Raw genomic sequence first — 17637 nt, 5'->3', positions numbered from 1 at the left:
TGGTGAGCACATACAGTATATGTAACTCGTATAATGTTGTCCTTCCCTTTATCCACGATTACATGGGCTCACCAATCGAGTTCGTCTTTTCTTGGTCTTTGTTTTTAGAGGCACCGCGGATTTTGAACGTAACCAAGAATCAGACGAGGACTTCTCTCGACTTGACATGCTTTGCGCGAGGCGAGCAGTTTTCCATAGGCTGGCAAAGGCCTGGAGGGCCTCCAACCACGCCCCCACCAGGGTCACCAGGAAGTGGCCTAGGCTGGCTAAACGCGGGAGCCTTCCCGGTCACACCACTGACGTCCGGCGTCAAGACGATACAGATCGATGATCAGCAGGCCCAGGGCTATGCGGCGGGGACGTACACATGTACCGCATTCAGCACTATTATGTGTAACGTGCCAGGTGATCTCAGCAGAACGCAGCTGTGTTTCCCATCACCAGTCACACGGACGGTGACCGTCCTGGCATACGGTATGTACGTGTGGTGTGCAGTGTGAACTATGCTCTAAAGTGGTTATATTACAACTTGTGTATGTGGACGGGTTCTTACCGTGAAGTGAGAAACTTTCGCCGGAGAGTAAATTTCAATCACACGGCCGGTGACCGTCCTGGTCTATGCTATGTGTTGCACAGTGCTCTGAAGTGGTTATATTACAACTTGTGAATGTGGACGAGTTCTTTGTACCGGGAAGTGGGAAACGTTTGCTAGATAATAAAATGTCCCGATGATCCAACATTCAATAGGTTGAAGGAAAGGTGCAAACTGGAAATTGACTGTCTGTCTGTGCAAATGAGATTTTTATTATTATTATTATTAGTAGTAGTAGAAAGGAAAAGGACACGAGTTAAGAGTAACTCTCCACCACTGTAACTAGATACTATATACAGTCAGAAAGTGCAACAACTAGGCACAAAACTGACAGAGTACTGAGACATTCGACGTCCTGACACCTAGCTTCAACACATCTCCGTAGCGCTAACCGACAGCCTTCCAACTTGGAAGGTTCAAGGTTATGGAAAGACCAAAGAGGGGAAGGCAAGCGCAACGAAAACGAGCACAAGCTACAGTCCCAACGGAACAAAGAATGTCGATTGTCACTGGACGATGACGAGACCAGTAGGCGATTTGACAAAGCGGTCTAACTACAATTCGAAGCTTACTGGTCTCGTCATCGTCCAGTGACAATCGACATTCTTTGTTCCGTTGGGACTGTAGCTTGTGCTCGTTTTTGTTGCGCTTGCCTTCCCCTCTTTGGTCTTTCCATAACCTTGAACCTTCCAAGTTGGAAGGCTGTCGGTTAGCGCTACAGAGATGTGTTGAAGCCAGGTGTCAGGACGTCGAATGTCTCAGTACTCTGTCAGTTTTGTGCCTAGTTGTTGCACTTTCTGACTGTATATAGTATCTAGTTACAGTGGTGGAGAGTTACTCTTAACTCGTTTCCATATGTCCTTTTCCTTTCTACTTTTATTATTGGCTCAATACCCGAGTTTCAAATTATTATTATTATTATTATTATTCTTTTATTCCACGATGGCGTGACGCCAATAAGGATGATTGATAAGTGGGATAGAACTGGCACTAGCCAGAAACAGCTAGATGGGAAATAACCGGGGAGGCAAGAAGCAATGGATCATTAAAAACAAGCTGGGGCAATAACGTTAGCAGGGGTGATCGAGATAGTTAAGTACACGTTCGAGATATCAGAAACCAGGGGGATGCGCGGAGCAGAAAAAGGTACTGCTCAAAAGGAGACTGGATGCATTGTTTCGGAAAGAATTTCTACGAGGTTGGGTTGTGATGTCGATAGGGAGTGAGTTGTAGAGGGTGAGGGTACTGTTGATGGGGGAATCTCGGTGCCTGTTTGTTTGTGCGTGTCCGATGGAGTAGGTCCTTGTCTGTCGAAGGGTGTATTGTTTGAATTCTTTATTCTCACGATGGCACCATCGCCAATAAGAGATAAATTGATGAGAAGGTGAGATTGTGGGTTAAACAGTTGGAAAGTGATTTACATCACTTTGAACTTTACAAGTATGGGAGAGGGTGAGCGCTGCAGGAGCAGATTGAGTTAATCAGCAGTGAGCAGAGTTCTTGTTTGAAAGCAGGTCGGGAGGAGACGTCACGAATGCTAGCAGGGAGGGCATTGTAGTATTCTAGGGACTTGTACAGTGGGGAGTCTTTACAGCGATCGGTTCTGGAGGGTGGGAGGTGCCAAGTGCGTGCGTGTCGAAGGCTGTACTGGGCCGTAACTTGAGCGGGGGTGTTGAGCAAGCGTATGTGTTGTGGGGCATATTGGTATTTTATGGAGTGAGCAAGAAGGGTGAGCTTCACTTTGCGGCGAGAGAACATTGTCGGCCATTTGAGCCGATGGAGCAGTGTTGAATGATCCAGAGGAGTGTAAAGGGGGAGACGGAGGCAGATTCTGGCCGCCTTGCGCTGGATTCGCTCAAGACGGTCAAGGGCTGCGATTGAGAGCGGGGTGACAGCAATGCATGCATATTCAATTATAGGCAGGATATACGTTTTGTAAATGAGAGAGAGTGATTTAGTGTGTAGAGTTGATTTGAGCCTAAAGAGAATATTAAAAGATTTTACGGCTTTCTTCAGCACAAAGTCAAGGTGGGCTGACCATCTTAGGTCGTGCTGAAAGATGATGCCGAGGTGACGATGTTGTGTTACTGTTTCTAATAGGGTTTGGCCAAGTTTTATTTCGGGTAGTCTTGTTGGTGTTGATGTTGTGGTGCAAGATGTGGTTGTTGCAGGTGTGGTGGGGAAGTTTGGTGGTGGATGTCCCATGCTAGTAGGACTTGTTTAACAAGGAGCCGTGAGCTAAGGGTGGGGAGCTTTGCATGATGGAGGAGGGAACTGTGGTGAACTGGTGCAAAGAGGGGAATCCGAAGGCAGATGCGTATAGCACGGCGTTGAATTCTCTCCAGTGTGTCCCGCTGTTGCTGTGTGGTGTTGGAGAGGGCAAGGCTGCCATACCTAAATAACCAGCCTCCCCGAATTCAAGCATTCTCTCTATCAGCATTTTCGCCGATATATTCATTACACTGACGGTATCCCAACTCCTTAATTACCAGATTTTGTATGCCTCGATCTATTTCCTTAGCCTATCCTCGATTAACTGCTCCCTCTACATAAAGTTGTCATTTCATTCTTCTTGCAGGAGATCCCCTCGACAGGCCCAAAGCCTTTGGGAAATCCTTAAATATAATAAAATAATACTCATACCACCTTCTTACTGTATTTAATCCACTGTTCCTGTTCCTTTTCTCTTGCCTGTATTTCACCTGATGAGAAGGCTTGAAAGTATACTTGTGAAGACAAAAACTTTCAAGATGTTTGTAATGAGCCTGAAGTGTGTCCTTTTTATGAGTATTATCGCATTTTTGTCTCAGAGGAAACTGTATAATAAAATACAAAATACAAAATACAGGTCGTCCCTCGTTAATACATAACCTCTGGGACTTGACAAATGTTATGTATTAACGGGGTTTATGTACTAAACGAAAGTGTACATAACTTGCTTCTATACTAGAATTTTTCACTTTTTTCAACTTTTCTGAGTGTTTCTTGCTGCCATGACTAGGGAGCGAGATATTCTTGATTCCCTCGATATAACATAAAAATTATGTTATAACGGTCACAGTCAGCGAAGATTCTACAGTTTACATGATACATGCCCAGCCGCGCCTGTACAGTCACTCGGAAAAAAACAGTGCTTTGTCAGTTTGTGATGTGCGCTCTGATTTCTGAGCTAATTGCGTCCACAAGTAGAAACTAGAACACGATGTGCCTCCACTGGAAGGCCGAAAGACCAACAAATTATGTACTATTGAGGTAGGTGGCATGCGGGTACGGAGAAATGTTATGTGCTAACGGGGTTTATGTACTAACGAATTATGTACTAACCGACAAAATTTGTGTGGAAGTGACCACGTTTCGTCCGGGACTTGAGATTTCTTATGTACTAACGGGATATATGTACTAACCGGACTCGTATTAACGGGGGACGACCTGTAGTGGTGTCGCGCCAGTCCTGTGGCTGCTCGCCTCGCGAGAAGGACACATTGAAAAGTTTTGCGAGGGAGCAGGACATTTCGTCTGCAGTGATCTTGAGCAATTTCGTCGGGATGCCACCGTACCCAGCCGACTTCCGGAAATCAAGAGCGGAAAGGAGTTTTCTGACTTCCTCCTGGGTGGTGATGATTTCCTTCAGTTCGCTTCCGATGATGCACGACACGCCAATCTCTGGCACGGCTTCAGTTGGTCCAGAGACGGACTTCTGGCTTTCCGAAATGAAAAAATTGTTAAACGCTTCCGCCTTTTCTCCATCTGATCTAGCCACTGTTTCGTTTTCTGAAATAGGTGAAAGCTCCTTTTTCGGGGACGACCGCAGTGATTTCATCAACTTGTAGAGGTTTCGCTGCGGGACACCAGTTACGTCGCCTTGCGCAGTAGTGGATACGAAGGCGGATTTAGCTTCTCTCAGTTGTGTTGTGGTCCTATTGCGTTGAGTAACGGATATGAGCCAGTTCTCGGCGCTGCGAGTTCTGAGATATTGACGGTAGAGCTGATGCTTGAGTTTAATGCTGCAAAGAAGCTGTTGAGCCATCCATGGTCGCCGACCTGGGCATGTCTGGTGTGTACGTCGTGGTGCGAAGTTAGTACAGTACAAGTATGCTGTGTTGATAAGCGAGTCATGCCAATGCGACCAGAGGTCTGTCATTGATAACTGCGGGATTTCCTCAGCTGGTGGCAAAAGCTGCATTGAGCTCAGGGCTTCTTTCAGTGCGACGACGCGATCAGGCTCCCAGTTCCAGCGCCAAGCTTCGATGTTTTGCTGGGGTGCTGGTGCTTGTGGTGGGCATGCAAGGGACACATGTCCTCCGACGAGTACATGATCTGACGCTCCGACAGGGGGGTTCGATGTGACAGATAGGTCTTCTTCTGGTACGTTGGAGAGGACAACGTCGAGGCAGGACTTCAAGTTGCCTCTGGAAATACAGGTCGGAAAAGACACGTGCTGGTTTAATCCTGCAGTGTCCAGTAGGTAGCTCAGCAGGTCGCCAGCTCTATCAGTGATATCAGTGGGCAGCCATGAGGTGTGCTTTGCGTTCATATCTCCTACCAATAGAAACGGAGGGTTTATTGCTGTCTCGATGTCTGTCTTCAGCTGGCCCCAATGTTACGCTATTAGACGTACTCGAGAACCGGGCCGTCGGGGAGACTGTGCAGTTGCGAGTGCCGCTGCTCAACACCCCCTATCCGCCTCCCAACATCACCTGGCTGCATTGGGGCATACCGATCGACACCAGCACTGGGAAACTGCGGGTGTCCGACGACGGCCTGGCCTTGAACATCAGCAACCTCTCTCTCTCTTCTGCAGCTCCTCCAGTGTTGCAAGCCTACTGGACACAAAACATAACGAAGCAACTTGGCGAAAACGTCACGTTTTTCCTTCACGTGACCAACAGAGCATATCCACTTCCACGTCTGTATTCAATTCACAATGGCTCACCTCTCAATGACAGCCAAATGCAATGTGCAGGACACTTCAAATATCCCGAATGTACGAGGTTTACATTAAGGGGATCCGATAGTGGAACATATTCATTTGTTATGAATAATACCGAAGGCTCAGACACGGTTACGTTTTTCTTGGATGTCCACGGTATGTTACTAGATTGATGTGTCTTGATTGTTATTCTGCCTACATGTACATGACTTTTATGTGCTGGTGGTGGTGGTGGTGGTGGTGGTGGTGGTGGTGGTGGTGGTGGTGGTGGTGGTGGTGGTGGTGGTGATGGTGGTGGTGGTGGTGGTGGTGGTGGTGTGTGTGTGTGGGTGTGTGTGTGTGTGGGTGTGTGTGTATGTGTGTGTGTGTGTGTGTACATGCCATGTATGTGGTGGGGGTGGTGGTGGTGTGTGTGTGCGTGCGTGAGTGCATGAGTGTTTGTCCATGTTTTTGTATGTGTGAGGGAGAGCAAGATAGAGAAAGAGAAAGAAAGAGTGAAAGAGGGAGAGAAAAAGAGAGAGAGAAAAGAGAGAGAGAGAGAGAGAGAGAGAGAGAGAGAGAGAGAGAGAGAGAGAGAGAGAGAGAGAGAGAGAGAGAGAGAGAGAGAGAGAGAGAGAGAGAGAGAGAGAGAGAAGAGAAAGAAAGAAATAGAGTTGCCACCACCGAGTAGAAAGTGAACGTCTTTCAGTAGTCTATGTGTGGTGTTATGGCAAATCCGGCACTGCCGCTAGGCTTTGGGTGTCAATAGTTTCATGGTGATTCCAATGCATGCACGAATCAACATGCCCTTCTTTGGCGTCAGTCATGCTGCGTGAACGCGTAGAGGTGATGCATTTATTCGTCAGGCAAAATGGCACGTCATAGTACATTTGAGATCAGCGGGATGAAGATGACGACGTCCACTAATTTAGTAGCTGTGCACACGAATCTGCTGTGTGTGTGTGTGACTCTGTGTGTCAGCTATGATTATCATCTTCTGTGATTCCATGCCTAGCATGTAGATCTACGTCTGAACCATCCTGCAAAGTTTGAACGACGAGCTTGAGTGATCGCTCCGCGAAACATTCTTTTTGAAATTCTCTTCATAGTACATCTTCCACCATTGAAATTTCGAATTTCTTGCTAAGAGGGGTGGCTTGCAACCTCGATATGGCTTGTTCGAGGCATGCTTTGGAGCCATCTCCTGTTGAAGTAGTGGCAGGGATCTGCCCTGCAACTGCTTCAACAAAAAATGATTCGATCTGAGAAAGGGTGAGACCGCGAATCTCGGTTGAATATTGAGTATTTCAAGCCTTTTCACAACGAAGATGGAGTTCTCTTTGGAGATGGACGTCGTGGCAAAGGACATGGTGTCCGACTTCTGGCGTCTGGTGAAGCCTGGGATCATTTGTCCAGTCAGGTCGACAGCCTAACCGTCGGTAAGCTTGTGTTTGGATCCCATTCTGCTCGATGTGGTAGATCACAAACAATTTGATATCGCACAAATTGATCTCAACATCGCGCGTACAGTATTTTATATTCAGAAAATCCCAAAGTGTCTCTGTGTGGCAATCCTGTGGCAGTCTGCTTTGAGAACAGCGAAGCCATGCTACTAGAAGCACCATGCCGTTTACATTACGACCCGAAGCTGCCAATTGTCGTCAGTTGTGATGCGTCACCGTATGGTATTGGTGCCGTTCTCTCGCACATCGCTGCGGACGAAAGCGAGCATCCAGTCGTGTTTGCATCGAGAACATTGTCCTCAGCGGAACAGAAATATGCAGAGATTGAGAAAGAAGGCCTGATTATGGTGTTCGCCGCCGAGCGTTTTCTTAAGTTGACTAAGTACTTATTTGGCCGCTCGTTTGTGCTGCAGACTGACCACAAGCCTCTACTTGGTCTCTTTCCGGAAGATCGTCCGATTCTGCCGATGGCCAGTGGTCGCGTCCAATGCTGGGCCCTACTACTAGCAAGCTAGGACTACCAGCTTCAGTTCAAGTCGGGCAGCAACGATGGTAATGCTGATGGACTCAGTCGGCTACCATCACCCTCATCGGTACCAGAAGTCCCAACACCAGCCGGTTTCGTTCTGCCGATGTCTGTCCTGGAGAACACTCCGGTCACATCCACCACCATTGCTCAATGGACGAGCAAAGATCCGGTGCTGTCACTATTGTCTCGTCCTCAAGTATGTCCAAGAAGGTTGGCCGGACAGCATCCCCGTGGATTATCAAGCATATTCCTGTCGTCGTAATGAGCTTTCAGTGATAAATGGCTGTCTTTTGCTGGGCTCACGTGTTATTATTCCACCAAGAGGCCGTGAGACACTCCTGGAAGAATTACATGAAGTTCACCCGGGCATAACCCGGATGAAAGCCCTCGCACGCAGCTACATATGGTGGCCATCTATTGACGACGAGATAGAGCTCAAGGTCAAGAGCTGCCAACCGTGTCAAGCCAGAAGTCACCAGCCCTTCAGCCTCTACATCCCTGGGAATGGCCAGGTAAACCATGGGTGCGTCTGCATGTCGAATACACAGGTCCAGTTGAGGGCAAGATGCTCCCGGTTATCGTTGACAGTTTCAGTAAGTTTATTGAAGTCCACCCGGTATCGTCTGCAACCTCGGCTTCAACTACCGTAAAAGCCCCTGTATACGCCCACTCGAAATTACGCCCATCCTCCGTGTACACGCCCAGTTAGGGCAAGTGTGGCTGCTGCCTGTTCCCATTGCGTGCACCACATGGCCTTTAGTAAAAAAATAAAAAAGTCAACACTTTTGTTTCAAAATAGCGCCCATGCCCATGTACACGCCCAGGTATACCGGCAACACCAGTACATGTACAGGTACTGATACCCAATACTTACTGCTATCCCTATTCAAAGTATACGCCCGGTTCCAAAATAACGCCCGTGCCCTTGTACACGCCCAGGAAATCGAGGCTGCTATTCTATACGCCCGGGGCCTATACACGGGCTTTTACGGTATTGCCAAGCTCCGTCAGACATTTGCAACGCACGGACTGCCACTTCAACTTGTTTCCGACAATGGCTCAGTATTTACCAGCTACGAATTTCAACGATTCTGTTCTGCTAATGGTATCACGCATACCCGGTCATCTCCGTACCACCCAGCCAGCAACGGTCTAGCTGAGCGTGCTGTACAAACCGTCAAGAATGCGCTGAAGAAGTCTGTTGGTGGTTCTGATTTGGAATCCCGTCTGTCGGTTCCTGTTTCAGTATCGCCTTATGCCACAATCAACTACTGGTAAATCTCCATTTCAACTCATGATGGGTCTAAAGTCTCGGTCCCGTCTTGACCTCACATTTCCGGACACTTCTAAGAAGGTTTTCAGCCAACAGCAAGCAGCCGTAGACCGCCGCCCGGCTCACTCATTGTCCTTTTGCTGTGGCGACCCTGTGTCCTGTGTCAACTTTGCTGGCTCGCCTAAATGGACGGATGGAGTTCTTGAAGAGTGTCTATAGTCTGTTTCAAAAAGATTTACATTCAGGTTTGGGTCTTAAAAAGTATGAAGATAAGGGAAATTTGGACAACAAAGCACATGTACATAGAATGGCTTGTTAGGACACGGCAAATTGTTCTGTGAAGGTTTCGGAACAATTGGACCAACCGTTAAGGAGTTAGAATTTCGGCCAGGTTTCCGGCCTTTTCCCATGGTTTACAATTTGCCCAGGAAGCCAGTATCGATTTTTTTTATCAAAACCCACGATTTATCCTTTCCTTTTTGGCCTTGTGGTTATGAATGCTGTCTGCTGACCATGAAGTTGTGAGTTCAAACCCCAACCTATCCTCAAGTGAAACTTTTTTTTCATTGTTTTGGTGATCAAGCTGGTACATGTATAAGACAAAGAAGATGGCTGCACCAAACGACTTGTTGTTCGAGCTCGCGCTTCCTGCCGAACTGACTGACACTTGACTGGCTCACGCCATGTGAACACACCCACAACACCGTGCAATGGTGTGAGTGAATTATGATGGAAGTCATCGCGCTGTAGCTTTTGAGATTTATTTTAGTATTTCAAGATGGCCAATTATTTGAATTTTGCAGTCAACGCCGTCTTTTATCAGTGTTCACAAGCGTCTGCTTTTCTCAAAATGTCGTCGAAATCACACGGATAGCTTTGCCAAGTCATGGCCTTGGGAATGAGTCTGTGTCGATGTCGTTTTCTTCACACGGTGAGTAAATTGCATCGCAGCTCAAAGAAACTATTTTGGTCACAAAACGAATTGGGACCCATGCCGCTCGTCAACATTTACAACACTTTCGTTTCGACATGTCCTCTCTGACTCCATTATTGATACGAGGAAGAACTCGTTTGTTGTAAACCAGACGTACATGACTGTATCAACGTGAGTGAGTTGAGTGAGTTGTCATTTTCCTGCTTTCGCGCGGAATATTTCTTCAGTGAGTTTTTCCAGGCAGCGCTCGAGTGCTCATACAGTAAGACGCCAAACTCCGCGGGCGATCGCCAGGATTGCAAATCTTTTTGAAACGGACTGTAGGCCCAGCCACATTTACCGATGTCAGATTGTGGAAACGGCACAGTGACCACATCCGCCCACGATTGCCGGCCGAGGAGCCACCTGTTGCTGCGCCAGAACAGGCAACAACCGCATATCCAGCTGTTGTTCCATCTGGTCAACCTCTGAACCACCCAGTGTCGACACCATGTGTGCCGGATTCAGACGCATCCGAACTACAGCCTTCAGTTGATTCTGTACCAACAGTCGTGTCTGCCTCGCCAGTTCCTCCAGCACCAGAATCAGTCACGCTTCCAGAGTCACAGTCAGCTGGGTTGACTCCTGCTATTCATCCGCATCGCTCAACTAGAGCTGTTCAGGCGCCCGTCCGTTTGGACTTGTAACATTTCTATCGTAGCTACTCACAGTTAGATCTGCTATCTTATTTCTGTGTTTACAGCTATATATCACCATGTCTTGTGTTACTGTTTCTCCAGGTGATTTGTTATTTGTTATTGTTTACTTAGCCTTTGTTTCATCTAGGGTGGGAGGGATGTGATATCCATGTACATGTCTTGTGTTGACGTCACTAAAACGTCACCAGGACTCTACATGCACGCAGGCCAACCTCTGCTGCCTTGCCCTTTTGTCGTTGTTCTGTCTTCCGAGACCTTGAAGTGACTTCCTCGTTGTTTGCGTATGTCAATAGAATTATACATTCCGGTAACATCCTTGTCTCAGTCTGAGTTGTAATACCCTGGGAGGACGAAATATGCATTGGCCGAAAATTTCTAGACTTAAAAACAGTATACTGATTTAATGGAGACATGCAATACAGAGACATATGGGAAGATCTGAAATTTGTTCTGTGAAAAAAGAAAAAGAAAATGCAGCATGCTCTTGTGGGAGGTGAGTCTTCAATCTGTGAGCCAAGCGTACTTCAAAAGGCAAGCGGCGCCGTTCAGTAATAGAGAGGTTCTGCTACACGGAACTACGTACCAAACTCCGTGTCAACTGCAGTGAAGTTTGACACGGATTTTTCGTACGTTGCACCGGTTCTGCTGTGCATAGCATGCTTGTAGCATGGACGAAAACCCCGCCACATGTACTCTGCATGTACGCTCAGTTTTTCACACAGAGTCCAGTCCATGTGAAGCGCGCTTCACACGGAAAACGGTGTGAAAAAATCCGTATGAAACTTGATCCCGTACCGCGGCACGGTTTCCATACGTACTTTGGCACGTTTTACCGTGTGGCAGAACCTCACTATTATTAATGAACTCTGTAGCTGACAGACAAATGTCGTCTTGCACGAGTCAAGAGTTTATGCTAGGCAGTTACACAAGAGAGATTGGCAGCTGTGTCGCAACTCGGGGTTTCACGTATTCCTACGATCATCAGGCAACTGATGGCCCCGAAACGGGCGGCCTGAACATAAGGGGCAGCATGCGGTTACTGTGTGACGCCAGAAACTAGGAGCTGCTCACTGCAGAGACAAGGAACTTCCTTGTGTACGGCGTGTTTTGCCATGACAACAGGTGGCAGAAATGGCGCATTGATCACTGATGTCAAAGTACACAATTTTGCTTGTCTGTCCATGTGTCTTTCTGCTTGTCCGGGTGTCTGTCCGTCTGTCCATATTGTTGTCCCGATCTGTTACGTCATGTTTAGAAGCGGAAGGACATTTTCCAACCGTGCTGTTACCCAAAGCTAATTGTGAACTTTGTGGAATGGCACGACGGAAACATGGATGGAACGTATGGGATTTTCGGTTTTGACCACTTTGTGCTGGGTCTGGGCTGCAAACAATTCCCTTCACTTCTGGAGCTGGATTTGCAGGACCCAGTTTATTTCTCCCTGCCTGTCTCTTCTCCTCTCTTTTCAATTAGTCACTCTTTCTCTTTTCTCTCTCTCTCTCTCTCTCTCTCTCTCTCTCTCTCTCTCGTTCTCTCTCTTCCTCTCTCTACAAATTCTCTTCGGTTTCTGTTCTCTCCAGTTCCTCCGATCCCAGATGCGGTGTACACGTTGAACAGTACAAAACTACTGGGCGAAAACATCACATTCTATGTTACCCTCAAGCACATAGCCAATCCACAGCCGCATTTCGCGTGGACACATAATGGATCGCCAATCGATAGATCAACTGTTGGTCTACAACAGGACAAGACTAATTTCTCGCTGACTATTACTGACCTGAGGATACAAGACAGCGGCGTGTACGTGATCTCTCTGAAAAATACTCCAGGATCAGTGAATGTCACATTTTCCCTGGATGTTCATGGTAGGCTTTATGATTTGTACGTCTTAGTTCCTGAGTTTTCTGTGTATCAGGTGTATATGTGCATTATGTGTGTGCTTGTATGTGTGCACCCATGCCGTGTGGTGTGGTGTTGCGAGTTCATAATTGGGATCACTAAAACTTTGCAATTTCACCCCGAGTTTGGGGATTTCATGGAGTGTTATCGAGCAGTGCTCAAGCTGACTTTCATGCCGTGGAATGTCTCAGTGCTCCCTGTCAGTTTTGTGCTAGATTGTGCGCATCTGACCGTTCAAAATCTGGTTTAGTTGGTGAACTCGATCGCATTTCTTGTGCCCACAATTTCCCATGTTACAAAAAGAGAGAAAAAACGAAAAAAGGAATTCATTGGCCAGAAAAAGCCACTCCAACCAGCCATGTGTTGTAGGCTAGGCTAAAAATAGTGGCAGGCGCGTACCCGGGGGGAGGGGAGGGGGATACAGGGTTCGGACGAACCCCCTTTTTGTCAGCCGACTGAACGATTTTTTCGTTTTCGTCTTTTGCTGCCCTGCGCTGGGCGTCGCGCCGTGCGGTCAACGAGCCGTCAAGTCGCAGAATCTACCACTACTTGACGTCTTCATGCACTGCGTATGCGCTGAAACACGCGATGTGCTAGAGTTGGTTGACGTGACGTAGCTGTTTACTACCAGGGACCACATGTAACCCCCCTTCCGCCGATTCTGCGAACGTGCCTGAGTGGCGGTCAGTTCATCAGCCTTGCAAGCTGTTGAATGGTGTAATCCCAGCACAAGTTGTTATGTCTAACATAGCTCTCTCTCTCTCTCTCTCACTCTCTCTCTCTCTCTCTCTCTCTCTCTCTCTCTCTCTCACTCTCTCTCTCTCTCTCTCTCTCGCTCTCTCTGTCTCTCTCTCTCTCTCTCTCTCTCTCTCTCTTCCCTCCACAGCTCTACCAGTATTTGAGACACCAGTCAGTTATGTGGATGAAGGTAATGATGTCACCGTGCACTGCATAGTTAGTAGTATTCCAGCGGTGGATGATCTCTACTGGATTGAACGGGATACAGGACGACACCTAGCCCCCTTGCATGCTGCCGATGCAGCGAGCCTCATATCAGCAGGGACTGGTCCCGTCACCACTTTCGCTGGAGGCCTTATGCGGCGTTCAGCTTCGCTGACATTGCACAATGTGAGCATCAGTGAACGTGACAGATATCTCTGCATGGCTAGCTATCGTACGCCAGCACGACAGCTGAGTGCTCCACTCTTGTTCAACACAATCCAGCCAATTGTAGTCAATGGTAAGTCATGATGCGGGTGTTGGGGGAATTCCCATGAAACGTAACCACAATGTTCGTTACAATTCACAAACAGCTAGTAGCCTACCGTGCAACCAAGTCCTCACTTGCCGTTACTCGGACCCCCCCCTACCTTTTTGGGTAAATTTCGAGTGTTCAAAGTGCGGCATACGAGACATCCGGTGGGATGAGCCTCGCCAACGTCATCAGCACATTGCCCCTACTCCCCATTGTCTTGTTGTCCAGTATCACTTCAGTTGTCCTCTTCCCCTGATTATTATTAGGGCTGTGTTGGCTAGTAAAAAGATACTCCGGAGAATACAGTAGTGCGATGTAGCAGAAGTGAATCTCACACGTGTCGCTCTAGCTTCAGATTATTTATTTCTATATCACACTATGCTTTCTGATGAAGTCCCAGGGGCGAATATTTAGAGAGAAATTTACGACGATTGACCCATTGCACATTGCCAAATATGGAATTTATGAGTAATGATTGCGAGTACGCTGGGATCAGGAATGCACTGTTAAACACCCCAGACGACCATGCCCAGGTGGCTGTGAGGGGTGTTTATGGTGCAAATTACGTCATTGCGCAATGGGTCCATTGCCGTGTAAGACCGTGGTGGTGAAGAAGGCGATTGAGACGTGATATATCGCACTAACCCATTCAAGCACAGACACAGCTCACCACTTCTCCCCCACCCTTCCTCCCACCCTTCCTCCCAGCACATTTCACCAGTGCTGCTGATCTCCACACATACACACCATAATATCTCCAAACATTTCTCACATTCCTCGTCCTGTCACTATTCTACAGCACCTCACAGCATATCTACTTGCTTGCTTTGGTGTTCATCCCTTTGGTTTTACTGTTTCATCCCGAGCATTGGGCATGCTCGAAGATTTGTCGAATCTGGAGAGCTTTTGTGTAGATATACTGTACTCTTGATGCGGTGTGTGTGTATGTGTGTGTGTGTGTGTGTGTGTGTGTGTCTGTGTGTGTGTGTGTGTGTGTGTGTGTGTGTGTGTGTGTGTGTGTGTGTGTGTGTGTGCGTGTGTGCACATGTGTTTGTGTGTGCACGTGAATGTGTGTTTGCACGTATGTGCACGTGTGCATTTGTGTGCATTTTTTGCTCGTTTTTCACCTCCCCCAGTGCCTCCGGTGTTGCACCTCTCGCCGGCTAAGTTGACAGTCCGCTACGGCTCGAACATCACCCTTGCTTGCTCAGTCAGCAGTTTCCCAGCTCTCATCTCCCTCACCTGGAGCCACCGGCACCACAGCAGGCACCAAGGTCACGACATGCAGCCGACATCAACGCGGCAGTCACCGCCAACGGCCTCATCTACGCTGTACAACCAGACAATCACTCTCACGCTGACCAGCACTGCCGAAATCGACGGTGGACAGTACCAGTGCACCGCAGTATACGCCCGTGAGCCACATCGTAACGAAAGCAGTTTTGTATTGGTAGACAACGCTTACGTTGAATTCGGCACGGACACAGCCCGTGACAACGGCCCCGCAAGCAGCGACAGCGCTCCCTGGATCGCTATGGGTGTGGTCGCCGGTTGTGTCATGCTCGCCATAGCAATCTACGCGCATATAAATTCGTCGCCATGGAAACGGCGCAATTCGATCTCCACCGACCTTACAGGTCAGTAGACCTGTGCTGCTTTGTGTGATTTTCTCTTGTTTTGTCATCTCCTCCGAAAATGGGCAGTAGTGAAACACTGCATGCCGAGTGTGTGTGTGTGTGTGTGTGTGTGTGTGTGTGTGTGTGCGTGCGTGCGTGCATGCGTGCGGGTGTGTGTGTGTGTGTGTGTGTGTGTGTGTGTGTGTGTGTGTGTGTGTGTGTGTGTGTGTGTGTGTGTGTGTGTGTTTGTCTGTTGTTGTATACTTTATTTATAGTGGAAATCAAAACAGGCATAATGCCTAATAACATTGGACCCGCTGTGAATACAATTTTAAAGGACATTGTGGAAAAGTAGAGATAGGAAAAAAAGAGAAAGAAAAGAAAACGGAAGGTTGGTTGCAACGAACAGATATCAATCCAGTGAGCATTGGAAAACCTATGTCGCTGATAATATATACTGCAAGGCTTGAGATACCTATTTGAACATTTTGCTGCTGATGGCAATCTATTCCACATAATGGCTCCAGCGTATGTATTCATGTTTGGGAATTCAAACTTGCCTGAACGCTTTCGCAGTTTAGAGCGCGTTTAGACTTCCGAGAAACCCGGCAAACCGTGAATGGCGATAGACCGTGAAATACATTCGTACTACCGATAAATTATCGTTACTTGTGCAGCTGTCACAGTGGCGGTTAGAAGGGGGTTCCCTCTGCTCCAAGCTTCAGCACCTTTTTTACTGCCAGAATGCTGTTTCCGCCGCAGCCATGGCAGTAACCCCCCCGGCAAAGTGCCTGTAACGTCACATTATCAAAATAATCACCTTGGAAACTTTCCCATTCCGTCACTTTCATCGGAAGTCTGAGCAAACACTGGTCAGTGGCAGTGCTCAGTGCTCACTTGCTATCAATTGCACCACACCTGTGGTGTTGTCATCATGATGACATCATTGTATCATCATGATGACATCATCATATCATCATGATGACACTATGACCTTATGTGGAATGCCCTCCCTGCCCACTCGAAAGGAAGTGAGGACATTAGATCATTTTCTACAGAACTTTTGCACGCTCTAAATGACGACCAATTGACAATATCCGTATATCCCCTCCTTTTTTGAAAATTTATTTCACCAATAAAGTGAGGGCTGCGTCCCACCCGCCTGTGTGGATTCACAGGAAGTGTGAGTTACGAAGTCTGAAGAAAATGTTGAACGGCCTCTGCTGGGATGACGACTACACCATAGCTCAGTGGTTAGAGCATCGCTGGCTACAAGCGAGGGTCCCTGGTTCGAGTCCTGGTGGTGACAGTCAATTTTTTCTTCAGACTTTTCCCGTTTGTCTCTTTCCCTCAAACCAGTTAATAAAGTAAGGCTTGAAATTTTTTTAAACATGAATATCGACGGACTTGCCCCTTCTGTTCATCCCTGCTCTAGTAATGGTTCATGAATCCGCCCAGTCCACATTCCTTCTCCGTTTCTCTCCGTTTTTCTTTCCTTTCAGTTGCATTTTCCTCTCTGCTCTGTTTTACTTTCTCTTTTCGTTCGTCCCTCTTGATATTTGTACTTTGTATTGTTGAGGCAACGAACTGAAATCATAAAAACCAAACCAACCAAACCAATGATGGCAATGATGACATCGTGACGGCAATAAATGTGGCCGAATGCGAATGCTTCTCTTTCGGGCAGGGATCAAGGATCTTTGAGGGCGGTAGCGTTCCTACGGATGCGTAAAACTCGGCCTCCAGCTCCGTGCCACGCACACTCTCACGTCAACCTTGATTTTGTTTCTCTCTCTCTCCATGCAGATGACCCTGTGTCATTCCCGAACGGTAATCGCAACAGCACGGCGAAGATGCTCTCAACCTCTGGCAGTTCCACTAGCCTGTTTCAGAACTTCACCCTGGCAACGAAGAAACCTCAGGAAGAAACGTCTCCAGACACCGAGAAGGTCAAGTACAAAAACAGACAGTCCAGCACGGAGTTGGTCGATTCAGAGATGATCTGCAACGCGATGCTCTATCAAAAAGCGGACTGCCAGGCAGAGAACACCCTGGCAAGGCGCAGCTCAGCGGAAGCCGCGCTGACTCGGTACAGTAGCAGTCATCGAATAAGCAACAATAATGGCAAGCTGCCACCGGGAAAGGGTAAATCCCCCGTCATCAGATCAAACTCACTGCAGAACATAAACAAGATTGATTGTTCACTTGTCTATGATGTGATGTGTAGTGTGAATCATCCAACAGTAACTGTTGATTCAGGTCCGATAACTCATAGAGACAGCAACAGCAAGATAGGGTTTGTGACGGAGCAGCCGGAGTACAACCGTATGTCGCTTAAACGATTCAGCACAGAGATGGGTGTTCCGTCATTGTCACGACAGCTCAGTCCGCAGCAGGGTGGAGGTAGGTCTCTTTGCTTTTCTCTCTCTTTTCTCCCTGTCTGTCGGTCTTTCTGTCTGTCTGTCTGCC

The 17637-nt window shown here is 47.7% G+C and overlaps 1 protein-coding gene across 1 annotated transcript; it reads left to right on the top strand.

Annotated features, from left to right (window-relative positions):
• Positions 1 to 232: 232 nt before the first annotated feature.
• Positions 233 to 17571, top strand: LOC135830582 (uncharacterized; the record flags this gene model as incomplete). The annotated part of the gene is made up of 5 exons (XM_065342818.1): positions 233 to 474; positions 11979 to 12263; positions 13184 to 13537; positions 14689 to 15189; positions 16975 to 17571. Coding segments are annotated over exons 1-5 (1822 nt in total), but the record flags the coding sequence as incomplete, so codon positions are not given.
• Between the last annotated feature and the right edge of the window lie 66 nt (positions 17572 to 17637).

Source organism: Sycon ciliatum, unplaced genomic scaffold (genome assembly GCF_964019385.1).
Source record: "Sycon ciliatum unplaced genomic scaffold, ocSycCili1.1 SCAFFOLD_2076, whole genome shotgun sequence".
NCBI lineage: Eukaryota > Metazoa > Porifera > Calcarea > Leucosolenida > Sycettidae > Sycon > Sycon ciliatum.
Note: the sequence above shows the minus strand (reverse complement) of the source record. Positions and strands in the feature narration are given on the sequence as shown.